This window comes from Motacilla alba, chromosome 3 (assembly GCF_015832195.1).
Source record: "Motacilla alba alba isolate MOTALB_02 chromosome 3, Motacilla_alba_V1.0_pri, whole genome shotgun sequence".
NCBI lineage: Eukaryota > Metazoa > Chordata > Aves > Passeriformes > Motacillidae > Motacilla > Motacilla alba.
Window position 1 is genome coordinate 56,245,970 of NC_052018.1, and position 19,646 is coordinate 56,265,615.

General features: G+C 40.0%; 1 protein-coding gene across 1 annotated transcript in view; it reads right to left on the reverse strand.

The window, feature by feature from the left end:
* The window catches only part of SGK1 (serum/glucocorticoid regulated kinase 1), a 67,339-nt gene that overhangs the window by 37,825 nt on the left and 9,868 nt on the right, over positions 1-19,646 (reverse strand). The window contains exon 2 of the mRNA XM_038132050.1: positions 6,241-6,456. Within this exon, the coding sequence (XP_037987978.1) occupies positions 6,241-6,456 (216 nt within the window). The remainder of the gene's footprint in view (positions 1-6,240; positions 6,457-19,646) is intronic.

The following is a 19,646-nucleotide window of genomic DNA, read 5'->3' on the forward strand; positions in this document are numbered from 1 at the left end:
AACCTATGTAACTACATGCTGCATATAGATTTAATCCCTGAAACAAAGCCTGTTCCCACCTCACTCGTGTGTTGCTTTCACAGCTGATACAGCTGCAGAGAAATCTTAACAACAGAGAAATCTGTGATTGTTTCATTTTGCTAAAGCTATAGGATCTGCAATAAAATAATGTTTGAGTGCCTGGTCTTCATATATACAGACGATCAAATTCCAAAAACACAGAGACCTATTGGCAGGTAAATAAGCCTGTACTTCTGAGTGGAGGTAAGTATTCAAATGAACTCAATTCAAAATTCCATCAAAACCTCATTAGTGACACATTTATATCATTAGCTGAAAGGGCTTTAGTGTAGTCAGCTAGAAACAACTATTTAGGAAATAGCTGTAAGCTCTGCTGGTGAAAAACGGCTTTTTCATTAGATGCTGTCAATTCACAGGATTAAGCTACAACTTTGAGTTGTGATGATCCAGAAAAGACAGACTTTTTTCAAGCAGAAACTGCAGAATGAAGAGAAGTACAAAATACCTTCTTTACTGTTCTAATTGCTCATCTTGAACCACTTTCATCTCTTAAACTCTTTTTAATCTTCAGACAGTGCTATAGTACATCACTGGAGCAGCATATCATGTCTGGATTTACTTGTGAATGAAAAATGGTAAGAGAAGCTGGGGAGTTTCAGTGGTTGTGGATTCTGAAGTTAAATTACATGTAGGATAGAACTACTTCCTTTACTGGTTTTAACATTTTTTCCTTAGGATTTATGTTGCAATTGTCCTTCTCACTATAACATGGAGCACTGAAAAAGGGGTTATTTGATAGATTATCTCTCTGTATGTCACTTTTATTAACACAAGGACAGAGTCCCAGCTCAGTGAGATAAGCCATCATCTTTCCAGTCTTAGGGGCCATAGCAAAACATACCCTGAAATCTGGAGTAACCCACTGTAGGGCAGGAATATTCTATGCATGAATATATTAGACTTCAGCCAGATGTTGCTAAGTTTGACTCTTCTGTTTTGGAAGACAGTTGCATATCCCTCTAGCTCTTTATATTTAAAGTCTGCTTATAATGTTAAGTATTTTATACCACAAATCTTCTATACAGTATTTTCTTGTTGTTTCTCTGCTTAAATGGGAATTTTTCAGTTGTTTTTAATTTTCTCTTTCCAGACCTATTTCTACTTTTCAATATTACCATGGAGCTGGCAAATAAAGCACCATAATTTTTCTGGAATTATGTCAACAATTTTTTTTTTTTTTCTCCCAGATCCTTTTCCTGGAAGAAGGACAAGAAGGGACAAAAGAGAAGCCTAAACTCATGGAGATAATCTTCATAAGTCTTTCCTAAATCACTGCATGAAGCATGCCATCAAAACAACAAAGCTCACACCAATGTCAGTCTGAGCTATAGGCTCAGGGACCATTTGCCTCTTTGTCCTTTACTCCTTGAAAACGTCTTTCTAAAGAATCCTACTTACCAGGGTCTCTGAAAGACACTCCAAAGTGTATTTCATTATATAAATGAAGAAAAAAAGATATAACTTGCTCTGCAAGGCCTTTCAGAGGCATGTGATGCCCTGGTATTGCTGCTCTCACCCACAGTAGATATATCTATTTCACATCCTTCCTCATGTCACTCCATATGGGACAGAAGCAGACTCAGTGGATGGAGGGTTGTACTCCTAAATGTAAGCATAGAGTGTCTGCTTTGCTGAGTGTGGGACTGACCTGGGCCAAGCTACTTTCTGTGGCATCCAGGCTGCCTTCTAGAATAATCACACTTAATTCAAGACCCTACAGGGTGCAGTGAGTAGTCATAATTATTCCACCAAAGTGCATTATTGTGTTTCTTCCTCTATCAAGTATCATCTGCCATCAGGTTATTAATTTGTCTAGGTTTGCTAGAGCCTCTCACAGTCGTCTCCAGACTTGATTTCACTGAACAATTCTGGAATTCTGTTACCCAAACTTCCTTTTTTTATTCTACTTTTCTTTTCAAAATTGTCTTGTATTGCACTACTTTTCACATGCATTGGTTCCAGGAGTATTTTTGTCCCGTGCTGGGCTGTCAGGATTTTCATTTCCTCTGTTGTGTATGTGCATATGTTAGTGTATTAACTAGCACTTACCAGGGTGTAAATCACAGGGTGCCTCATTACCAAGGCAGATCATTAAATGTGGGAGGGTTATTTATCTGAAATGTGTGAGAAAACCATATTTCCCTAAAAATCCCACACAGATTTGTCACCAAACTCTTTCTTTATGGAGAGCTAGTTAGATTTTTTTCATCTCCACATTTTCCTAGTCCATTAAAAGGCATTAATTTTTATGATGCCCCTTTATGCAAAATGTTTCATCTGAAAGATATTCTTACCCCATCTCAAATGCAAGTTTCTAGAAGCTGTATGTTATTTGTGGGAGAGATTTGTAATTAGAGCTATCTCAAATAATTGTCCAGCCTTTGGCTTGGGTACATTTCTTTCAGCATTCCTTATCTCTGAAGCAAGATTCGAAATATGGTAAAGTGCTGAAATCTGACTGGATTCAAGAGCTCTTCTATACACAAGAGCCTTGAAAGACTTTCAATAGCTAAATAAATTCCTGCTATGGATCTAATAACAAGATCCAAAAGTGTCCATGAGAGTAATTAACTTCCACTAAGCTGCGAAGGACTTACCCAAAAAGGTGGCAGCACTGAATTCCCTGCAGCCCTAATTAAGATTCTCCTGGTGCTCCTTCACAGGAGACAGTGGGTATGGATGGACTGCCATGGGTGGAAGAAGACAAGGCAACTGCCTCAGGAGCCTCCATCATCTTTCCCATTGCCTGCCCCACAGCCATGATAAGAGAGGGTGAAGAGATCCAAACGTGGCCTCTGGTGTGGGGACAGGTCCCTCCTGGGGTTGCTGGGGCCGAGCACCCCACTCAGCACCCCGAGTGCCCCGTCACACAGCCGTGGCCCTGCAGGACACACTCCCGGCCAGCTGAAGTCACGTTGCCTAAGTGGAGTAAAGGCTCAGCTCGCCCTTTCCCTCCTCCCAACCCTTAGCTAGGGGGCTGCACAGGGCTTTTGTTTGGCTGTGGAAAGAAAAGCTCTAGACATTCAAGGCTTTGGTCTGCTAGATAGAGATGTGTCTGTGGTGCTTCAGGACAGACACCAGCTGATGGATAGGGCAGCAGGAGTTTTGTTAGACAAAGAGGAAAGAACAGAACAAGCCTTGAACCTAGCTCTTGGCTCTGAGAAAAAACAAAAAAAAAGAAGAAGAAAGATATTTTGAGCTTGCTAACAAGGTCCTATCTTTCGCTTATTTAGAGAAAGGTTTGAAACAAGGGCAGTAATAGTACAATGCAAGTGAAATACACAGAGCACAGAAGAATTTTATATGTGTGTGTGTGTGTGTGCATGTGGTATGATTTGCTTCTTATAAGCCAGCTTGGTAAACCCTCACCTGAGAGATTTAAATCACACCCAATTTTCACCATGTTTGCCTCTCCCTATTTAGCAGACTGCAATGCAACTCTAAGAGATGGGTTGCCTGCTCTTTCAAAACCAGCTTACTCACACGAGGTATTCATTACACAGCACGGTAATTTATTTTGAAAGCAAATTTACCCTCCTCATCAAGCCAGTGAGTTATGTGCAACCTGAACTATGCAGATAGACATGGAAAAGCGAGGTTTGGTTATTGTAAATCACTACCCTGGCAATGGTCCAAGCTCTTAGGGCTTCAGCTGTTACACTAGTAGAGCAGATATAAGCTCCCATATATAACTAATCCACATCGGTTACAAAAAACAATAATATACCTATGTAAGCCAGTCATGTGAAAATTAGCATGATTTTCTGGAGATGCTTGATAATTATCTAGTCCACTGTAAGCAAAGCAGAAATAAAAGTCATAAAAATGCAGAGATTATACCCTATCGTACAAATAACAGAGGAGACTTAATAGAGGTTACATCAGTAATAATTTTTATAAATTCCAGCTGGCACATGCCTTAATAGAAAAGCCTGGGGAAGTGGAAATGAGAGCATATATTAAGAAAAAACCATCATCATTTAAAATACTTTTAGTTTCAAAATAATCTTATTTACGCTAAGTCAATTTTTAAAGACTCCACTACATAATTACAATCACAGTAAACAAGCAGTAATGATTTTTTTCCCTTGTTCTGTACTGGAAATAAGAATAGGAATACAGACACGTGTCCCCTTGGGTGATGTGTTTTAATCAGGTTGGTTTTTATAAGGCCTTTTTCAAACTGATCAGAATAGCCTGAAGCCTGTCAGAAAAAACATGTTGCCCAGAATAAGCCTTTAATAATACTTCACAGCTGATTTGTTTTCGAGTTAATTTGCCCTTGAGCAAAAGAACAGGGTCAGGAGGACCCTTGTGTGGGTTGGTGTTGAGCACAGCACAAAGGAACCATAATCATGATACCAGTACCTGACTGCAGTACTGAAAAACAGAGAAGGAAGAGCAGTGGAGAAAAAGAAACAAGAGTTATCCAGGAGAGATGACTGGCACAATCCAAGCTCCCTGCTGATTTAACAGAGATCATGTTCTCTTCTCCTTGAAATACAGAACTGTCTGTTCAAGTTCATTGGTTTAAAGTGAGGGGAGTTATTTCACACTTGATGCAGCTTGTGCCACTTGTAACCCTCAAACAGAATCTCACCCAGAAACTCTCTTTAAACCTTGAAAAGGTCACACACAGAACTCCTTCAACCTTTATTATTAAAAGCTTCCTGCCTGGTTCTACTGTAGAGAAAAAGGCAGTGACCTTACATTTAATCACATCAAGGACTCTGTGCTTTAACTTGCTTAAAAGATTCCCTATGCAGGATAGCTTTATCCAAGAAGTCTTTTGCCAGATAATGATATTTTTAAAGCAGCGTGCAAAATATCTCTCTTGCTGCAGACTCCAGCTGCTGAGTAAGCAGCTTCTCCACTGCCTGCAGAAAGGAGACAGCGAGAGAGGTCCAGGGGAATCTGCATTCAGCCAAATCTACCCCACATGCATGTGAAACCTAATGGAAATCATTCGTGAGGCCCTACAGCTCTACAGGAGTACATGTGATTTACAGCAGGGCAAAGGATTTGCAGTATCCTGCGTCTTTGGTGCTTTCATTTTTTAATGCTTCAGCCTGAGCAAAATTAATCTTCTTAATGAAGTAAAATGGAGGAGTAATTAGCTCCTTCACTTGCTCATGTTTAACCACAATGCCTTTGCTGGGTTTCAGAAGTGCACAGGACTTCCATTTTTACCTGCTGCTTGGATTTTGCTGTTTAAAAATGCAGTAGATGTAGTTTGAAAAAAATGTTTCTGCTGTGAGCTGTATGCTAAGGCTCTGATAAATGCCTTGTCACATTTGCTCTGCTTTGTACTTGGAAAGATTCTTATTTGTTTGCTTTTATGTTTCTACAACTCTCTCCTTTTTTTGCACACCATTTCCAGGCAAGGGATAATTCTGTCAGGGATGACAGACTCTGCGGAAAACTTTTTGTTCTGCTTTTGGCTTTTCTCCACAGGGATTGTGTGGAGCTGAACAAGGAAAAAAAGGTCCAAAGTCTGCCTAAGAAAAGCCCCTTCTCAACCATTTCGTCTCAGCCCTCACAATTTTCTCATCTTCAGGTCTGTGTGTGCCCAGCACTAGATGAGGAATGGTGTCATCTATTACATACTATTGTATGACTTGAGGCAAAACAGGGTTTCCCTTCTGCTAGAAGACCCCCCTGAATAGTTCACTTCCTCTTTGGGAAAACTCCCTGAGCCAAATTCTGATTTCTAAAAAGAAAGCTAGACATGGTTTGAGGGGTAGAGGGGATGAAGGGTGGTCTTGTACTCATTGGACAGAAGGGAAAAAATTAGCAAGTCTGAGTCCTTTTCATTCTCTCTTTCATTATCTTGGAAAGATAACATCACCTATCCTCACCCCAGTTTCTGTAAGACAGGGAAATAATATTTATTATTACTGCTAATCTGTCCAAATGCTATGAGAGTACATCACAGCACTTCAGTGAAGATTCTTTTGTTTTCCATGGGCACCAAATTTCAAGGTAGAAAGCAGAGTTCAGATGTGCACAACAGCCTTGGTCAGTAGAGTTTCAGATTTTGGAACATCCCTTCTCTTCCAGGGGCACACAATCTCTTAAATACAGGTCTATTTTAAGTACAGACTTGTTATCAGTACAAAACATGTAAACAAAGTTTGTGGGGAGGAAAGAGTGACTTACTTTGCTGTTTCTCTGGCTCTCCCAGGAGCAGGACTCGGCCTCCTGAGGAGCAATCCCTCGCTGGAAAGGGTGGTCACTCAGGCAGGTCTGGCAGAAGGGAGGCTCGAGCTCTGAATCCCCTGCAGGTAAATTCATCACAGTGGACCCTGGGTATTTGAGGCTGGTATGTGGATGCTTCTCAACATTGACCATCGGGCTCTTAATCCACCTTCGTACCTGCCAACACAGAAGCAGATTATGGACTCTTTTTGCTCATCAGCTGTTGGAACGGCACAACAGGGTTTCCAGTGAGGACAGTAGCACAGATTGGGGTAAATAATCAGATATGAGGATCAGGATCAATTTTCTGTAGGAAAAAGTACCAGGCGAATCAGGAAGAACACACATCATCATAGCCAGGCTCTTAATGCTGAGAATTTTTTGCTGCTTTGTGCAAGTATGCCATAAGTTTATCTACAAAATAAAGGCTTTATAAATATATTGAAGTACACAGTAGACTGCTAAGAGGGGAGCGATAACTACCCAAAGCAAGTACTTCCAGCCTAAACAGCTCAATTTCCCCATGAGAAAAAGCAGACTGGTTTTGCAGGAATAGAATTGTAGGATTTGCTTTCTGCAGTCCTTTCTTTCAACAGCAATATCTCCTGTATTATCTCTGACTTCATAAACTACCTCAGCCTTTTCTGTGCCTCCTATCACTCCATTCAAGAGTCAGTTTCTCTTGCTGTCCTGCCCCAATTTTGACTCTGACTCCTCTAACCTGCCTTCCCTGCCTTCTCCTCATCTCTGCAGCTTCCCAGCTAGGACCCAGTGCACTGCAGTAGGAAGGACGCTGGTTATGAGCACTGCACTGTCAGGGCACAGTGTCAGGCTTGTGCACTTTGCTGGCTCTTCCTTTCACTTCTGTGACTGTCTCTTTGATGTGAATCAACAGTATTGGATTTTCTGAGACATTAAGTGAGGAGTGAGAGACCTCTCTGAGCTCTTTTTCCAAGTTATTTTGCATTGTGAAAGCAAAAAGACCACTATGTGAGCTGTGGTGTATTTGCACTGAATCTGATCAGAGCTCTGTAGTTTGAATGCAAAGAATGGATAGGGATGTCTCAGGACACACTCTCCCAGCCTGGAGAGAGAAGGCTGAAACAGCCCGGGCTGACAGCCCAACTGTCCTCATATTGACAGGATGCAATCTCTTTCCTCTTGGATCTTGGTGTCCCTGGCCTCAGCAGCTCCATTCTTCATTAAGAGATGATATTTGCCATTAGAGGATGCTTTACATCGGGAAAAAAAAATTATCTTACATTAGTCATGAGCAGGATGGCAAGTGCTTGATTAACAGTGGAAATCTATATCACAGCAACTGGTAACCAGGATCATGTACGATAAACAAACAGAATGAGACATCTCTAACTGGCCTTCTGCTGGTGACTCCTCCATGAGCAAAGTGCCTGCTTTGCTGACCTGCCGGAAACCTCAAGATTAGGAAAATTTCTCTTTCCTCTCTATGGAAACCAAGCAAATAGACTTCCTTCTGTGGGCAAATGAGCCACTTTCCAGTGCATTCCCCATTTGCATTTTTTTTTGTCAGTTCATGTGGGTAATATTACCCTCTACTTCCATGCTCTGGAGCATCCCTACAAAATATCTGGACTGCTTTAGCTTCAGGTTGATGGGTTGAAGTTGTAGGGGGGAGGGATTATTTTTTTCAGATTTAATTTCAACAAGTATATATTCAAACTGATATTTTAACTCAGGCAGATTACATACATATATATATATATATATATATATATATATATATATATACACACACACATATATATATATATATACACACACACACACATATATATATATATACACACATATATTTTTTTTGCCAAGCATAATTGATTCTATGATTGTTAAGCACATCATTATATATATTATTCTCTCCAAATAAATACATTGTTATGTGTCTTGATCTAATTTGAGATTTTGGTGTGTTGAAAATAATAATTCTATTCATGGAAAAAAAAAAACTCCATGCTTGATTTCCCAGTGTAGTTTTACTACAGGAAACATTTAATATACTGAATGTGATTCTGAAAGAAGTAAATGTCTGTTGAATTTGTCCTTTTTAAGATATACCTGGTGGTCAGTTAAGTATTTTCTGACCTGGTTCTGGCTTTCTTCCTCAACATCCTGCAGCTTCAGTCATTTCACTATGGGTGCGCACGGTGTGCAGAAATGTGCATGAATAAAGAACCAAACTGACAGCAGAAAAGGACAGGGGCTACAATGAGCTACAGATTCAGTCCTCCTTAAAAATTCAGGAAACATAGGTATCTTTTGCTTGAGACTTTGCAATTGCATATGGAATTCACACGTAAATGTGGATCTAAGGTTTCATTAAGACCCTGTGATGTTTGGTTTTGTGATATCAAATTAATGATATTTGCAGTGATAAAGTTAAACAATAATTTCTATTGTAATTTCGCCTGTTTTTTCACTGTCTTGTGTTTTCATTTACATATCTTTAGCCTTCCTGTGTATGAAAAAGCATTCAAAATGTGACCTGGGTGCTCCTGATACACCAAAATGTATTGGTATTGAATGATCTTGTAGCTGTACCTTTTAATGGCAATGAAATATACATTCTGCAGTATAATGATCATAAATTTAAAATTAACCACTGGTGCTTTAATGATGAGGGAAAGTAACACAGAGTGCATTTTATGAAGCTGCACACACCAGTGTGTAGATGACATTTCTCTCTCTAACATCAGCAAGTGGTTCCTGAGTTCACACTGAATTCTGAAGAATTTTTCTTTATTTATTATTTATTCCAAGCTGACTCCTGATTTTAAGCCAGATACACATATTTTTTTTATGGATTACTTATTGCTGTTTAAAAATGTTGGGCTAAACCAAAGTTTTCACATGATAGGTCCATATTATTTATACATTATAGCCTGTACTGAGAGATGAAAAATAAGCATGATCATGACCACTGCTCTGGTCATATTGCTGTTCTGTTGAATGAAGCAGAGTTTTGAGGAAACTAAGACGAAAAAATTTCAGGAGAATCCAGCTTTGAGATTGAATGAACTAGCACGATTGTTGTTGTTGCTGGTTTTTTTTTTTTTTTAATGGTTGGAAAAAGTTCCAATAGGTTAGCTCACCCACAAATGCACTGTCAAAGGAGAGCTTTAAAAGTAGTTTTTCTTCATTAGATCGGACAAAGTCCAGGTTCATGTACATCCAGTCCAGGACGCCGTTCTGACTCAGCAAGACATGTGTAACATTTCAATAAACTTAACTGAGTCACTCTGAAAAGTAATATATAATCAACAAATGTCCATAGAAACCCAAGGCCTGCATATCTGAGCCCAGGGAAGTTGTTTTTCTTTCCTGTGCAGCCTTTGCCCCTGAGTGAGGCGCCAAGCCGGGCGCTCGGTGCCTGCCCACGCGCCCAGACCTGCCTGGCAGCCGCCCGCGGGGAGCCGCGCTGGGGCTGGGCTGCGGCGGCTGCCAAGGAGCTCTGCCAGCGCCTGGCATGTTGGGCTGCTTTAGGGCTTGCCTACATGGATGTGCTAAAGTCTGCTCTCCAGTCACAAGTCACGTAAATGCACATCCAGCCCTTGTGTGGGCAGCTCGGTTCAGAATCATGGTGGGTTTAATTCGTTCTGCAGCCATTTACTCCATTTATCTCAGTTAATATTTCAGGTTTTATTCTGAATTGAGAGGTTCAGGAGGACTTTAATGACATTCAACTCCTCTAATTTCACTTCTTCAGCTAATCCAGGCTAATGCCTCTCAGTATCCCTTTGCAGACAAAACCTACACTTGATTTTGAGTTTCAGAGACAACACTGAGTAAAATGCACAGAAGAGTGTAGAAAATTCAATGATTCACCACTGACTTTCAACATATATCCATGTCCAAAGACATTGAAAATACTGATTTGAAAGTAGTAACTGGCAGCAACTTCATAGCAGCAAGGTCAAGATCAGACTTTGGAAGAAAACCAGTTTCCCTGGCCATTGCTATGCAGCTCTTGGGTTTCTATTGATGCTTGTAGATTATATATTACTTTTCAGAGGGCCCCAGTTAAGTATATTGAAATTTTATGTATTAGTCACTGAATTTTAAGTCTACACTACAGGCCTTTGTCTAGCTTTAACCTTAATAGACTTCAAAGATTTTTTGAGGTTTTAATATTTACATTTACATTAGACAAGTGCCTTAGATCTATAGCTCTGTTTGACTTGGGCTATCTTAAATGTCACTAAGGGATTCAAAGTGCAAAGGTTCATTTCTTTTTAATTCACTTCCGCTAAAAAAAATCCTACTACACTGGATTGCACAAAAGTTAAAAGAACTTTAAAGAAATTTCTCAGAATTTCTTCCCTGATTTGACAAATTAGGATTAACAAGTAGCAAATGATAGTTTGCCGTTTAGGGCATTATGTGATCATAGAATCATGGAATGATTTGGGTTGGAAGGGACCTTAAAGATCATCTAGTTCCAATCTCCCTGCTGTGAGCAGGGACCCCTTCCGTAAGACGAGGTTGCTTCAGGCCCCATCCAGCCTGGCCTTGAACACTTCCAGGGATGGGGCATTCATAACTTCTCTGGTCAATTTGTTCCAGAGCTTCACCACTGTCATACTGAAAATTTTCTTGCTAATACCTAATTAAAACCTCTCTGTTCAAATTCACTCCTTCTCCTGTCACTACATGCCCTTGTAAAAAGTCTTTCTTTAGACTTCCTGTAGGGCCTCTTCAGGTACTTGAAGATGCTGTAAGGTCTCCCCAGAGCTCAAATACCAATGTGCTAGGTGCGTAATTCTTTGTGGCACTGTAAGGAGTATTTTATTATTCAAATACATACTTTTTTTTTTTTTCTTATCAGATATCCACTACCAATAAATAAACTAGAGCCTGCTCCTAACTGCAGGAAGCAATCCTCCTCTGAACTTCCTCTGACAACATGTGTACTTTTGTTTCCATGGCAAGGCCCCTTAATTTCGCCCAGCAATTTCATCCACCATTATAGAGTATAAGCAGCAGACTCTAAATGTGGCTGAGATAATCAGCTTTAATATAACTACTCACATGAATAATTTCATAAAATGAAGAGTTTTGAGGTTGTCAAACCAAATTATTTCAACTTTTCCAAAATCAAAAATTTCACATTTTCAAGTCAAATTACTTTTTTTTTTTTTCTTTTTATGATTGCTTATTATTGAGATAGAACAAATTATTTGGAACAAATGCAGTCAGCTTCACACTCACAGACTTCCACGACTGGGAGTAAACACTTGTCCACCCTGCCACATTTTTAATTTTGTTTTCGATTGGTGGTTTTGTTGGACCACCAAAGGAGCTCTGGAACTAGTCAAAGTTGTTTGGTATTCCTGGCATTTCTTGCAATGACAACAAACAAAATTGATGAAAATTTTCAAGAAAAGTGAGTTCTTTCAAGAAAAGTGAGTTCAAGGGAGTGTTCTGCATCCTTCTAGTCTGTAGCCATGTTTCACTAATCCCAAACTAAATTGAAATGTGACTGTTGTTAGAGAACAGCTCTAAATACCCTTTTCCCAAGCATGGCCTGTAGCATTGCTGAAAGGTGCACAAGTATTTTTGTAAAGGCTCTTTATTTTCTGAGCCTTGTTTTCTCAAGTTTCTTTGTTTGCTTTACTTTCTAAAAACATGATATCCAACAGTGATAATCTTAGACTTAAAAATTGCCAGATGTGATTAAATGAGATTTGCCAAGTTCCAGGGTTTTTTTCACTCCTGGTTTTTCCTGTTATGTAATAGCAAACATATAAAGCTTTTAATTTCATATGGCTCAGTTGTCAATGGCATCAGTCGACTCAGCGCATTTTACACTTTAATTGGTTATCCATAAGCCAGTCCCCATCACTGCAATCATGAGGAATGTTTTCCATGGGAGAAACACCAGCCTGTTTCCAATGCAGATGTGGCTCTTGCTCAGAGGAAAAAAGATGCCAGTGGTGCCAGTGACCACCTTGGAGCATCCTCCCTATCACTTGAGCTCTGAAAAACCTGGTGCTTCACAGGACAAGATGGGCTTCTTTGCTGGCTTCACAGCTGAATGCTTGACCTTCAGAACTGATGAATACACAAGAAAAGAAAAGGCAGGTTATGCAGGGACATAATGTCTTGCAAGATTAGGCCCTTTGTGGATGTGGCAGTCACTTCACTGCACTAAGCCCCAGCGTCTGATATGAACCGTGGATTTTAGTAGGAATTAGCAATAGAGTGGGAAGTTGCCCATCCTGGGAAGATACACATCCTTTCACACATCATATTTGTGTGAAAGAAAAATGGCGTGAGATTGTAAACAAATTTGATTAGTTGTTTAAAATTGAAGACGTTTGCTGAGGACTGAACCTAAACTGGATGATGGAATGGATTGAGGAAAACTGTGGAAAAAACTGCTTAGAGGTCCAGTATTATCAGGCAGTTCTCAATGAAACATCACACCCATCAACACAATAGTATCAAATGTAATCTGACAGCCTGTGCAACCCTGTGCTCTGTGCAGCAGCATTTTCTCCCTCCAAAACTTTGGACAGGTTTTTTTTTTCTTTGGTGGGAAATTGGAATAAACCACTCCGTGCCCTTGAATTTTTCTGCACTTATATGCCATTCTTCATGAAAGTTTGTTTACATCTGTTATGGGTTATTTTGGCTCTTAGTCAGCTCCTTTACTCTGCATGTTGAATTTCAAAGTCTCTGGATATTCTTTTCCCTGCCGTACAATACCAAACGCCTCGAGTGTGATCTAGGTCAGTGTATGTGCCTGTGTTTGAGTTCTGCTTCCCTCTGATATCAAATGTACATTCCTCCTTCTCCAATTGCTGTTCATCTGATCCCCTCTTCCTTTTCCTGACGTTATCTAATTGCACCCTGGACAAGGATTTGAATTTTCATCCATTATATAAACCCGAGGTGGACACAGAGCTCTTGGAATCATCTCCCCCGAAGTCTTGAGGGCGACTGTCAGGAAATCTATTTAAATTACAATTAGGTAGATTAGGGAATGAAAAGCTCCATTGTTCAAACTGTATACAGTCATCTACTTAAGTGGAAAGAGGTAAACGAGAGCAGGCTGATTAAGGCCCCGACTGAGATCTAGCACTACTCTCTAGCTGACTCTGACATTTAATTTGTCATGTCCCGTGGGAAATGCGGCACAGCAAAAGAATCACTTTGTCAAATCACCTCGAGCTACTTTTTTCCCCTGCAGATCCCTGAAACACACCGCTTTGTTGATTAATAATCACGTTTTATTTTAAAAGGGAAAGTGAAGGGCAACTCGCTGCATAGTCATCATTTGCTGCTTTCCCTGCAAAGCCGAGAAACCTCTCGCTAAAAAGCAGACAGAGGCCAAATAGCAGAGCACTTTGTTTCTGTCCAAGTCTGGATGTACACGCCCTGGATTCAAGGAGAGTTTAGTCCTCCAGCCGTGCCAGGAAAAAGGTTACCTGCATGTGAGTGGGATCTGGGGAAGGACAAATTTGCCACAGCTCGGCGTGGAGAAGTTAAGGTAATAACCATGTTCTTCACAGGAGCACCAGCACCCTTCGGTATTGCAGGGGAATATACAGCATCTGGCAGAAATCAGAGCTATCCAAGGGAAGGCTCAGCAAGTATTTCAGTACTTGTTGGTGTCATCACTTGCAATGTTAACACATCAAGTAAATAAGGCAGATCTTTATGATCTTAAGTGTGAATGGCATGTCTCCAGGCCACAGAAGAAAGTCAGCAAAGGTAAGATGCTTAAAAAAAAACCATATCAACATGCGACTGCATTCATGCACTAATCCCAAAAGATGATGGGTACCAAAATTACTCGAGGACTCTGGAATCCTCTAAATATGGGTTAAAATTTTTCTGCTGAACAAGTCGTAAATCATGTAAGTCAAGGCATGAAGAAGAGCAGAAAATTTACGCACACCAGTATTGCAAATAACTACTGTTAATGGGCACACAGCAAACTGCCTGTTGGATTTTCCTGTTCCGGTAAATGGGAAAGCTCTTGCCAGCTTCAGTAGTGCAGGAAAAAGTTTGTAAAACCCACATCTCACATTAATACCTAAATTAACTTTTGCTGTGCCCTCACAGATTTTTGTAATGTGGCACCAACAACTGAATAGGCACCACTTAGGATTTTCCTCTTTTGCTTCCTCCCATTTTGTCCTTGATAACAATTGTTAGTGTCATGGGATTCTTTTCTCTGTGAATAAATAAATAACTGATGTGTTGGAGTCAGGTAAGAGCTCTTGGATCAATTGCAAGCACTGATGGCACTTGTTACTACACAAGATGAGACAATAGATTCATTGTCCGTTCTGGTGTATAAACACCCTCTGCGTATTATGTCAAACAGCAAAACAAAACAAAATGGGGTTTATTGTGTATGTGCAAGTGTAATCTTTCCAGGCTACCAAGTTAAAAGTGCTTTTCATCTAGATCAAATAAAAACAACACGAACAATACAACCCGAAATCCTATCCAAACAGTCTGAGGCTGCTTGCTGGTACCTTCTCTTCTCTATTCTATGTTTTATGTGAGCAATGCCAATTGTCAGGAAGCCTAGGCAACATTTATTTTAACTCCTGTTTTGATAAACACCACATCCCACATCTATTAGTCAAAGCCTCAAATCAGTCTGCAGGGTACTGTGAGCATCTGATCCAGGCACAGGAGCTAGGGAATGCATGCTTGAATGTGAATGGCAGCAAAGGTAGGTGAATTAAAAAATTCCAGGCAAAACAAAGATACCTCAGTGTACATTTTCTCCATCTCAGTTTCCTGATGCAATGATTATTTTGCATCCTTCAGTAATCTGGACTGAAATAGCCCAGTATTGTAAAGTTTAACTGCAGTGCAAGAATAATGACTGCAGTGGCAGAACATTATGGATGACTGGTTACAGCACCAAGTCCCATTCAGTAGTCATCCTTAACTATTCAAAAGCTTCATGCTGTCAGAGCAGGGAAGCATATTTTGTGTATGTATTAATAACTTCTCTATTTCAAATTTGAGCCTAACTCTACACTTCACTAATCTCCTTTAGATCTGGCAGAAGGTGACCCTTCTAATTTGTTATATAACTTTGCACAGCATCCTAATTTTTTATCAATCTCTAAAGCAACCAGGACCACTAGATGAGCTGATTTAGAATGCCTGGTCCTGTGAGAGAGACATGCCCAGATATTCAGAGCTGTGAGACAGACCATACACCTTAGAAAGCTGCAGTATTCCCAGAGGGGCTCCTGGTGAAAGATTACAGTAATTTTTTGCAGATCAGCTCCTTTGACAGGAAAGGCTGGGCTGGGACCTGGCAGCAGGGACTTCAGCAGCCTGTGCAGGCCCATGTGTAGTGTGGCATGGCAGTGCCATGGGGGAGGCTGCCACAGCCTTGGTCAAGCCCCACTTGAACACTCTGGGGTGGTCCTGTCACCTATCAGACTGGGTAACACAGACAAGGCAATTGTCTTTGCTTTTCTGTTCCAAGTCAAAGGAGATATTGAGTAATAGAATCACAGAATAGGTTTGGGTTGGAACGAACATGAAAGATCCTCTAGTTCTCAGCTCTCTGACATGGGCAGGGACACCTTCTACTTGACTAGGTTGCTTAAAGTCCCATGACACTGAAATTAGCCATTTCTAAATGGTTGAGATGCAGTGTGCAAAACACCAATAAATTTCCATCAAGATCTGAAAGATTGTTTTGTTCTAAACCATATAAGAACTTATGACTTAAAAAACCATCATCAGCAGGGATTTAAGCTAGGAGGAGGATTTATGGTTCAAGTGTTTTGACAAATTAATTCATTGCCAAATGTGACCAATTCTTGTAAGATCATTCACTGATTTTCATCACTGATTTTTTTCCCCACTAGGATGATAAAACGAACTTATGGAAAGCAGACCACTTGATACATACTCTGTCACTGTAGGAGAACATATGGTCCTGAATAATTTGAAAATAAAACATACATCGTTGTCCAGCAATTGCACAGACTGAAAGTAACCCTCCTTGATACAAGAGACTCTTTTGAGGTTAAAATTTATTGGTTAATGATTCAAAATTTTCTGTGCATGATATTCTTTAGAGATTTGTAATAAAATCTTAGCTCAGGCTACCTGAAAGATGGACCAAATGTTTATAGCATTTCCTGCTCCAAAAGCTGCCAGCAACATTTATTTATAAATCCATGAGGAGAAAACTATTATTTTCTAGCTATATTTCAGTCTACTCTAAAATCTGCTTGAATTTCACGAAGCTTCCCATCACTCTGTGGTGACTAGATGCCTTCTCCATTTGAGAATTAGGTCTTATGAGTCCTCCTTGGAGAGGGGGAAATGACTCAATGCTTCAAAAACAAAACAGCAAACACAAGATGAACTAACAAATCTGAAACCCCATCCCAATGCAATTTCATCACCTATAAAACTGCAGCTGTTTCAATTTGTGAAACTAAGTAGTTTCTCCTGCACCTGTCAAACCTGCCTGGCATTTCAATAAATTGTTCCATGTGTTGTTTTAGCTCCTTAGCTAAATAGCTTGAGAAATATGGTTTTTAGAAGGGCTAAGTACAGACAAAATGCACAGTTAATCAGAGTAAAACCACATTTTCAAACTGCCAGTCAAAACCAGTCATTCATATGTATTAAAGAAATAAGTATGCTTAAGTGGAAAACATAGTAACAGATGCAAACCAGACACACTCAAGAAGTATGAAACAACGGAGGCTTTCTTTCTGTCCTTTACATTATTTCCTTTCTTAGCTTAGTATTTTTCCAGGGGCACACTTACACATGCAAGAAACATATTATCCAGCATTTATTCCTTGTGGTCTTCACTCCAGTTACAAGATGACGGCAATAAAGAGCTTTGTTTTAGAAACACGAGTTGAAGTGTAAGTCACCAATGCTGACTTATCAGCTTGTGGGTTGGAGTCTCCCACATGTGTAGGTTGTTGGTTTTGGGAAGACTGTGACTGAAGCAGATTGTTTTGGGTCTCTTATTCCATATGCTTTGTCATGTGTAGATTTTCTTTTGCTTAACTCTTGCAAATAAAAAATAAATATTCTGAAGTCATTTTGGGCAAAAGCTACTGAATGCTAACATATTTTTCCTCTGAGAATGGCAGCTTTTTTTTGAGGGTTCAACATCAAGCAGGTTAAACAATAATTATGACATCAGAGAAAATATTAAAAAGACCCTGCATGTAGGATAATTTACATTGTTTCTATTTGGTGTGCAAATCCTTTTACAGGACTGCTAGTCACCAATATAAATTACTGTGTCAGAGAATAAGTGAAATGGAGAAAGCAAACAGAAATTGAAGAAGGCAAGTAGAAGGAATAATACCTAAGACAGATAGGTTTTTAAATGGACTGAATAGTTTTCCTAGTATTGTGGCCATGAAATAAAGGAAATCAGGTGACAGCTTAGCACTGTGGACTTGGCTGGTAAGTTCTTCACTAAAGACAACCTTTGGAAAAGCAGCAAATGCACCAATCTCAGCTCCTCTCCATCCTTGCAAATCATTTCTCTCATTGGCAGAGCACCTGGGCATGTGGCACACCTGATTTTGATTCATCTGCTGGGGCAAGTGAACCAGTTTTTAGGTGGCATATCTACACTGGAGAAACCCAGTGTGGTTGTCTGGATCCCATATAAACACACAAATGTGCAAAGATATTCAGGTGCAGAAGCTGCTGGAGTTTTCCAAGGCTCACACAAGTTCCTCCAAGAGCTTCGTAAAGCACACTGCTAGGCTGGGCCCTCTAGCAGCTTGCAATGGAGCAGCAGCAATCTCTCCCTTCAGCTCTGTATGGGCCTATTCAGTACGCAGGCTACTATATGGGAAAGGTCCAGGCTGGTTAGCCCTTGGAGAGAAAAAAGGGAGAAGTATGATGAACAGAAGAAATTTGTTGAAAAGAAGATGATTTATTTACATATTTAACTTCTGGATGACTGCCAGTGTGCTTGGAACTGCACAGAAAGAGAACCTCATGAGGCTTGTCTCATATCTAATTACAGCTCTTTCAGGCTTAGTATATATGGAATAATTGGGGAATGGAATGAACAATCTCAGAGTAGCTCTGACCTTTTTTCCCTTCAACATTTCTTAATTAATCTTAAATAGAGAAGGAAATAATTTATTTAGTCCAAGCAAGATATCCCGGACCTTTGCTCTCTTATCACTGTACAAAAAGAAAAAAATGCAGCACAGAAGAAGAGACTTAAAAAATAAAGGAACTTTTGAATCTGAAATGAGACCTCTTCCTCTCACAGGAAGCTGATGGAAGGTGCATGCATGGACACCATAGGCTTAGGAAAGAATGGACACTAATGAATGCCTCTTTCTGGCAGGGTGAATCAAATCTCACAATCTCCTTATCAAAAGTATACATCTCCCATCTCCACCACGTGCATCGTAACTTCTGCTGTCATGCACTGGGGAAACACTGTCAAACTGAAATGCAGGAGCTAAAAGAGAATTGTCAGGGCCAAGATAATGAAGAGAGACTCTAAATTCCATACTGATGGCTGTATTTCTTCTTGTCTCTCCACCTCTCTAAAGTTTTTGGTAGCGTTAAAGAAACCTCTGGATGATGGCTTCATCTTTAGGATTCCCATCTCCAGAGCCACTAAGCATTAAGCAGCATTTATGTTCATCTTTTTTTTGGGAGTTCAAGACCATCCCTGACTAGTAGTGCTAAATAAAAAGCCTTGGTTATTAATTAACTTTGTCTAGCAGTTTCTGAGATGAACAAGAAATCAGTGTGAAGTCAGTGATATCGCTGTATAAAGGGTTAGGGTGTCCATGGAGCAGGAGAGAAGATGACATAAAGCCACAATGCAAACTGAACACAAAACCTGGAGGCACAGCAGCTGTGGCTTTAATCACACCTCCAGTCTGTTGGCGTAAGAAGGTCACACTACAGAGCTAAAGGTTGCTTTGGTTTGTATTTCATGGGCTGTCCTCCTCTAACATTACCTTCCATTATCTTCTTTTCACACGAGTTTTCTTTATATCTCAGCCTAACAGTCAGAAAGGTTTTACACAGAGGATTCCCACAGTCACTTTGTTCCCATAGCACAGAGGTTTAGTCCAACACTCCAACCAGAAAAGTTGATGTTACAATGGTTGTCCTTGCCAGGAGCCCTCCTTTCAGTTGACCCTTAAGGAACGTGGGATCCAAAGTTTTGCACGAATCAGAGTGTGTCAAACAATGTCAGTGTGCTTCAAAATGTTATTAATTTTAAAGCTAGAAATAAATTATCATTATTCAAATTCCAATCTACCTACAGTTTAGGCTATTAAAGCTTAACAGTCTTTCATTAGAATAATGTAGGGATCTTTTCA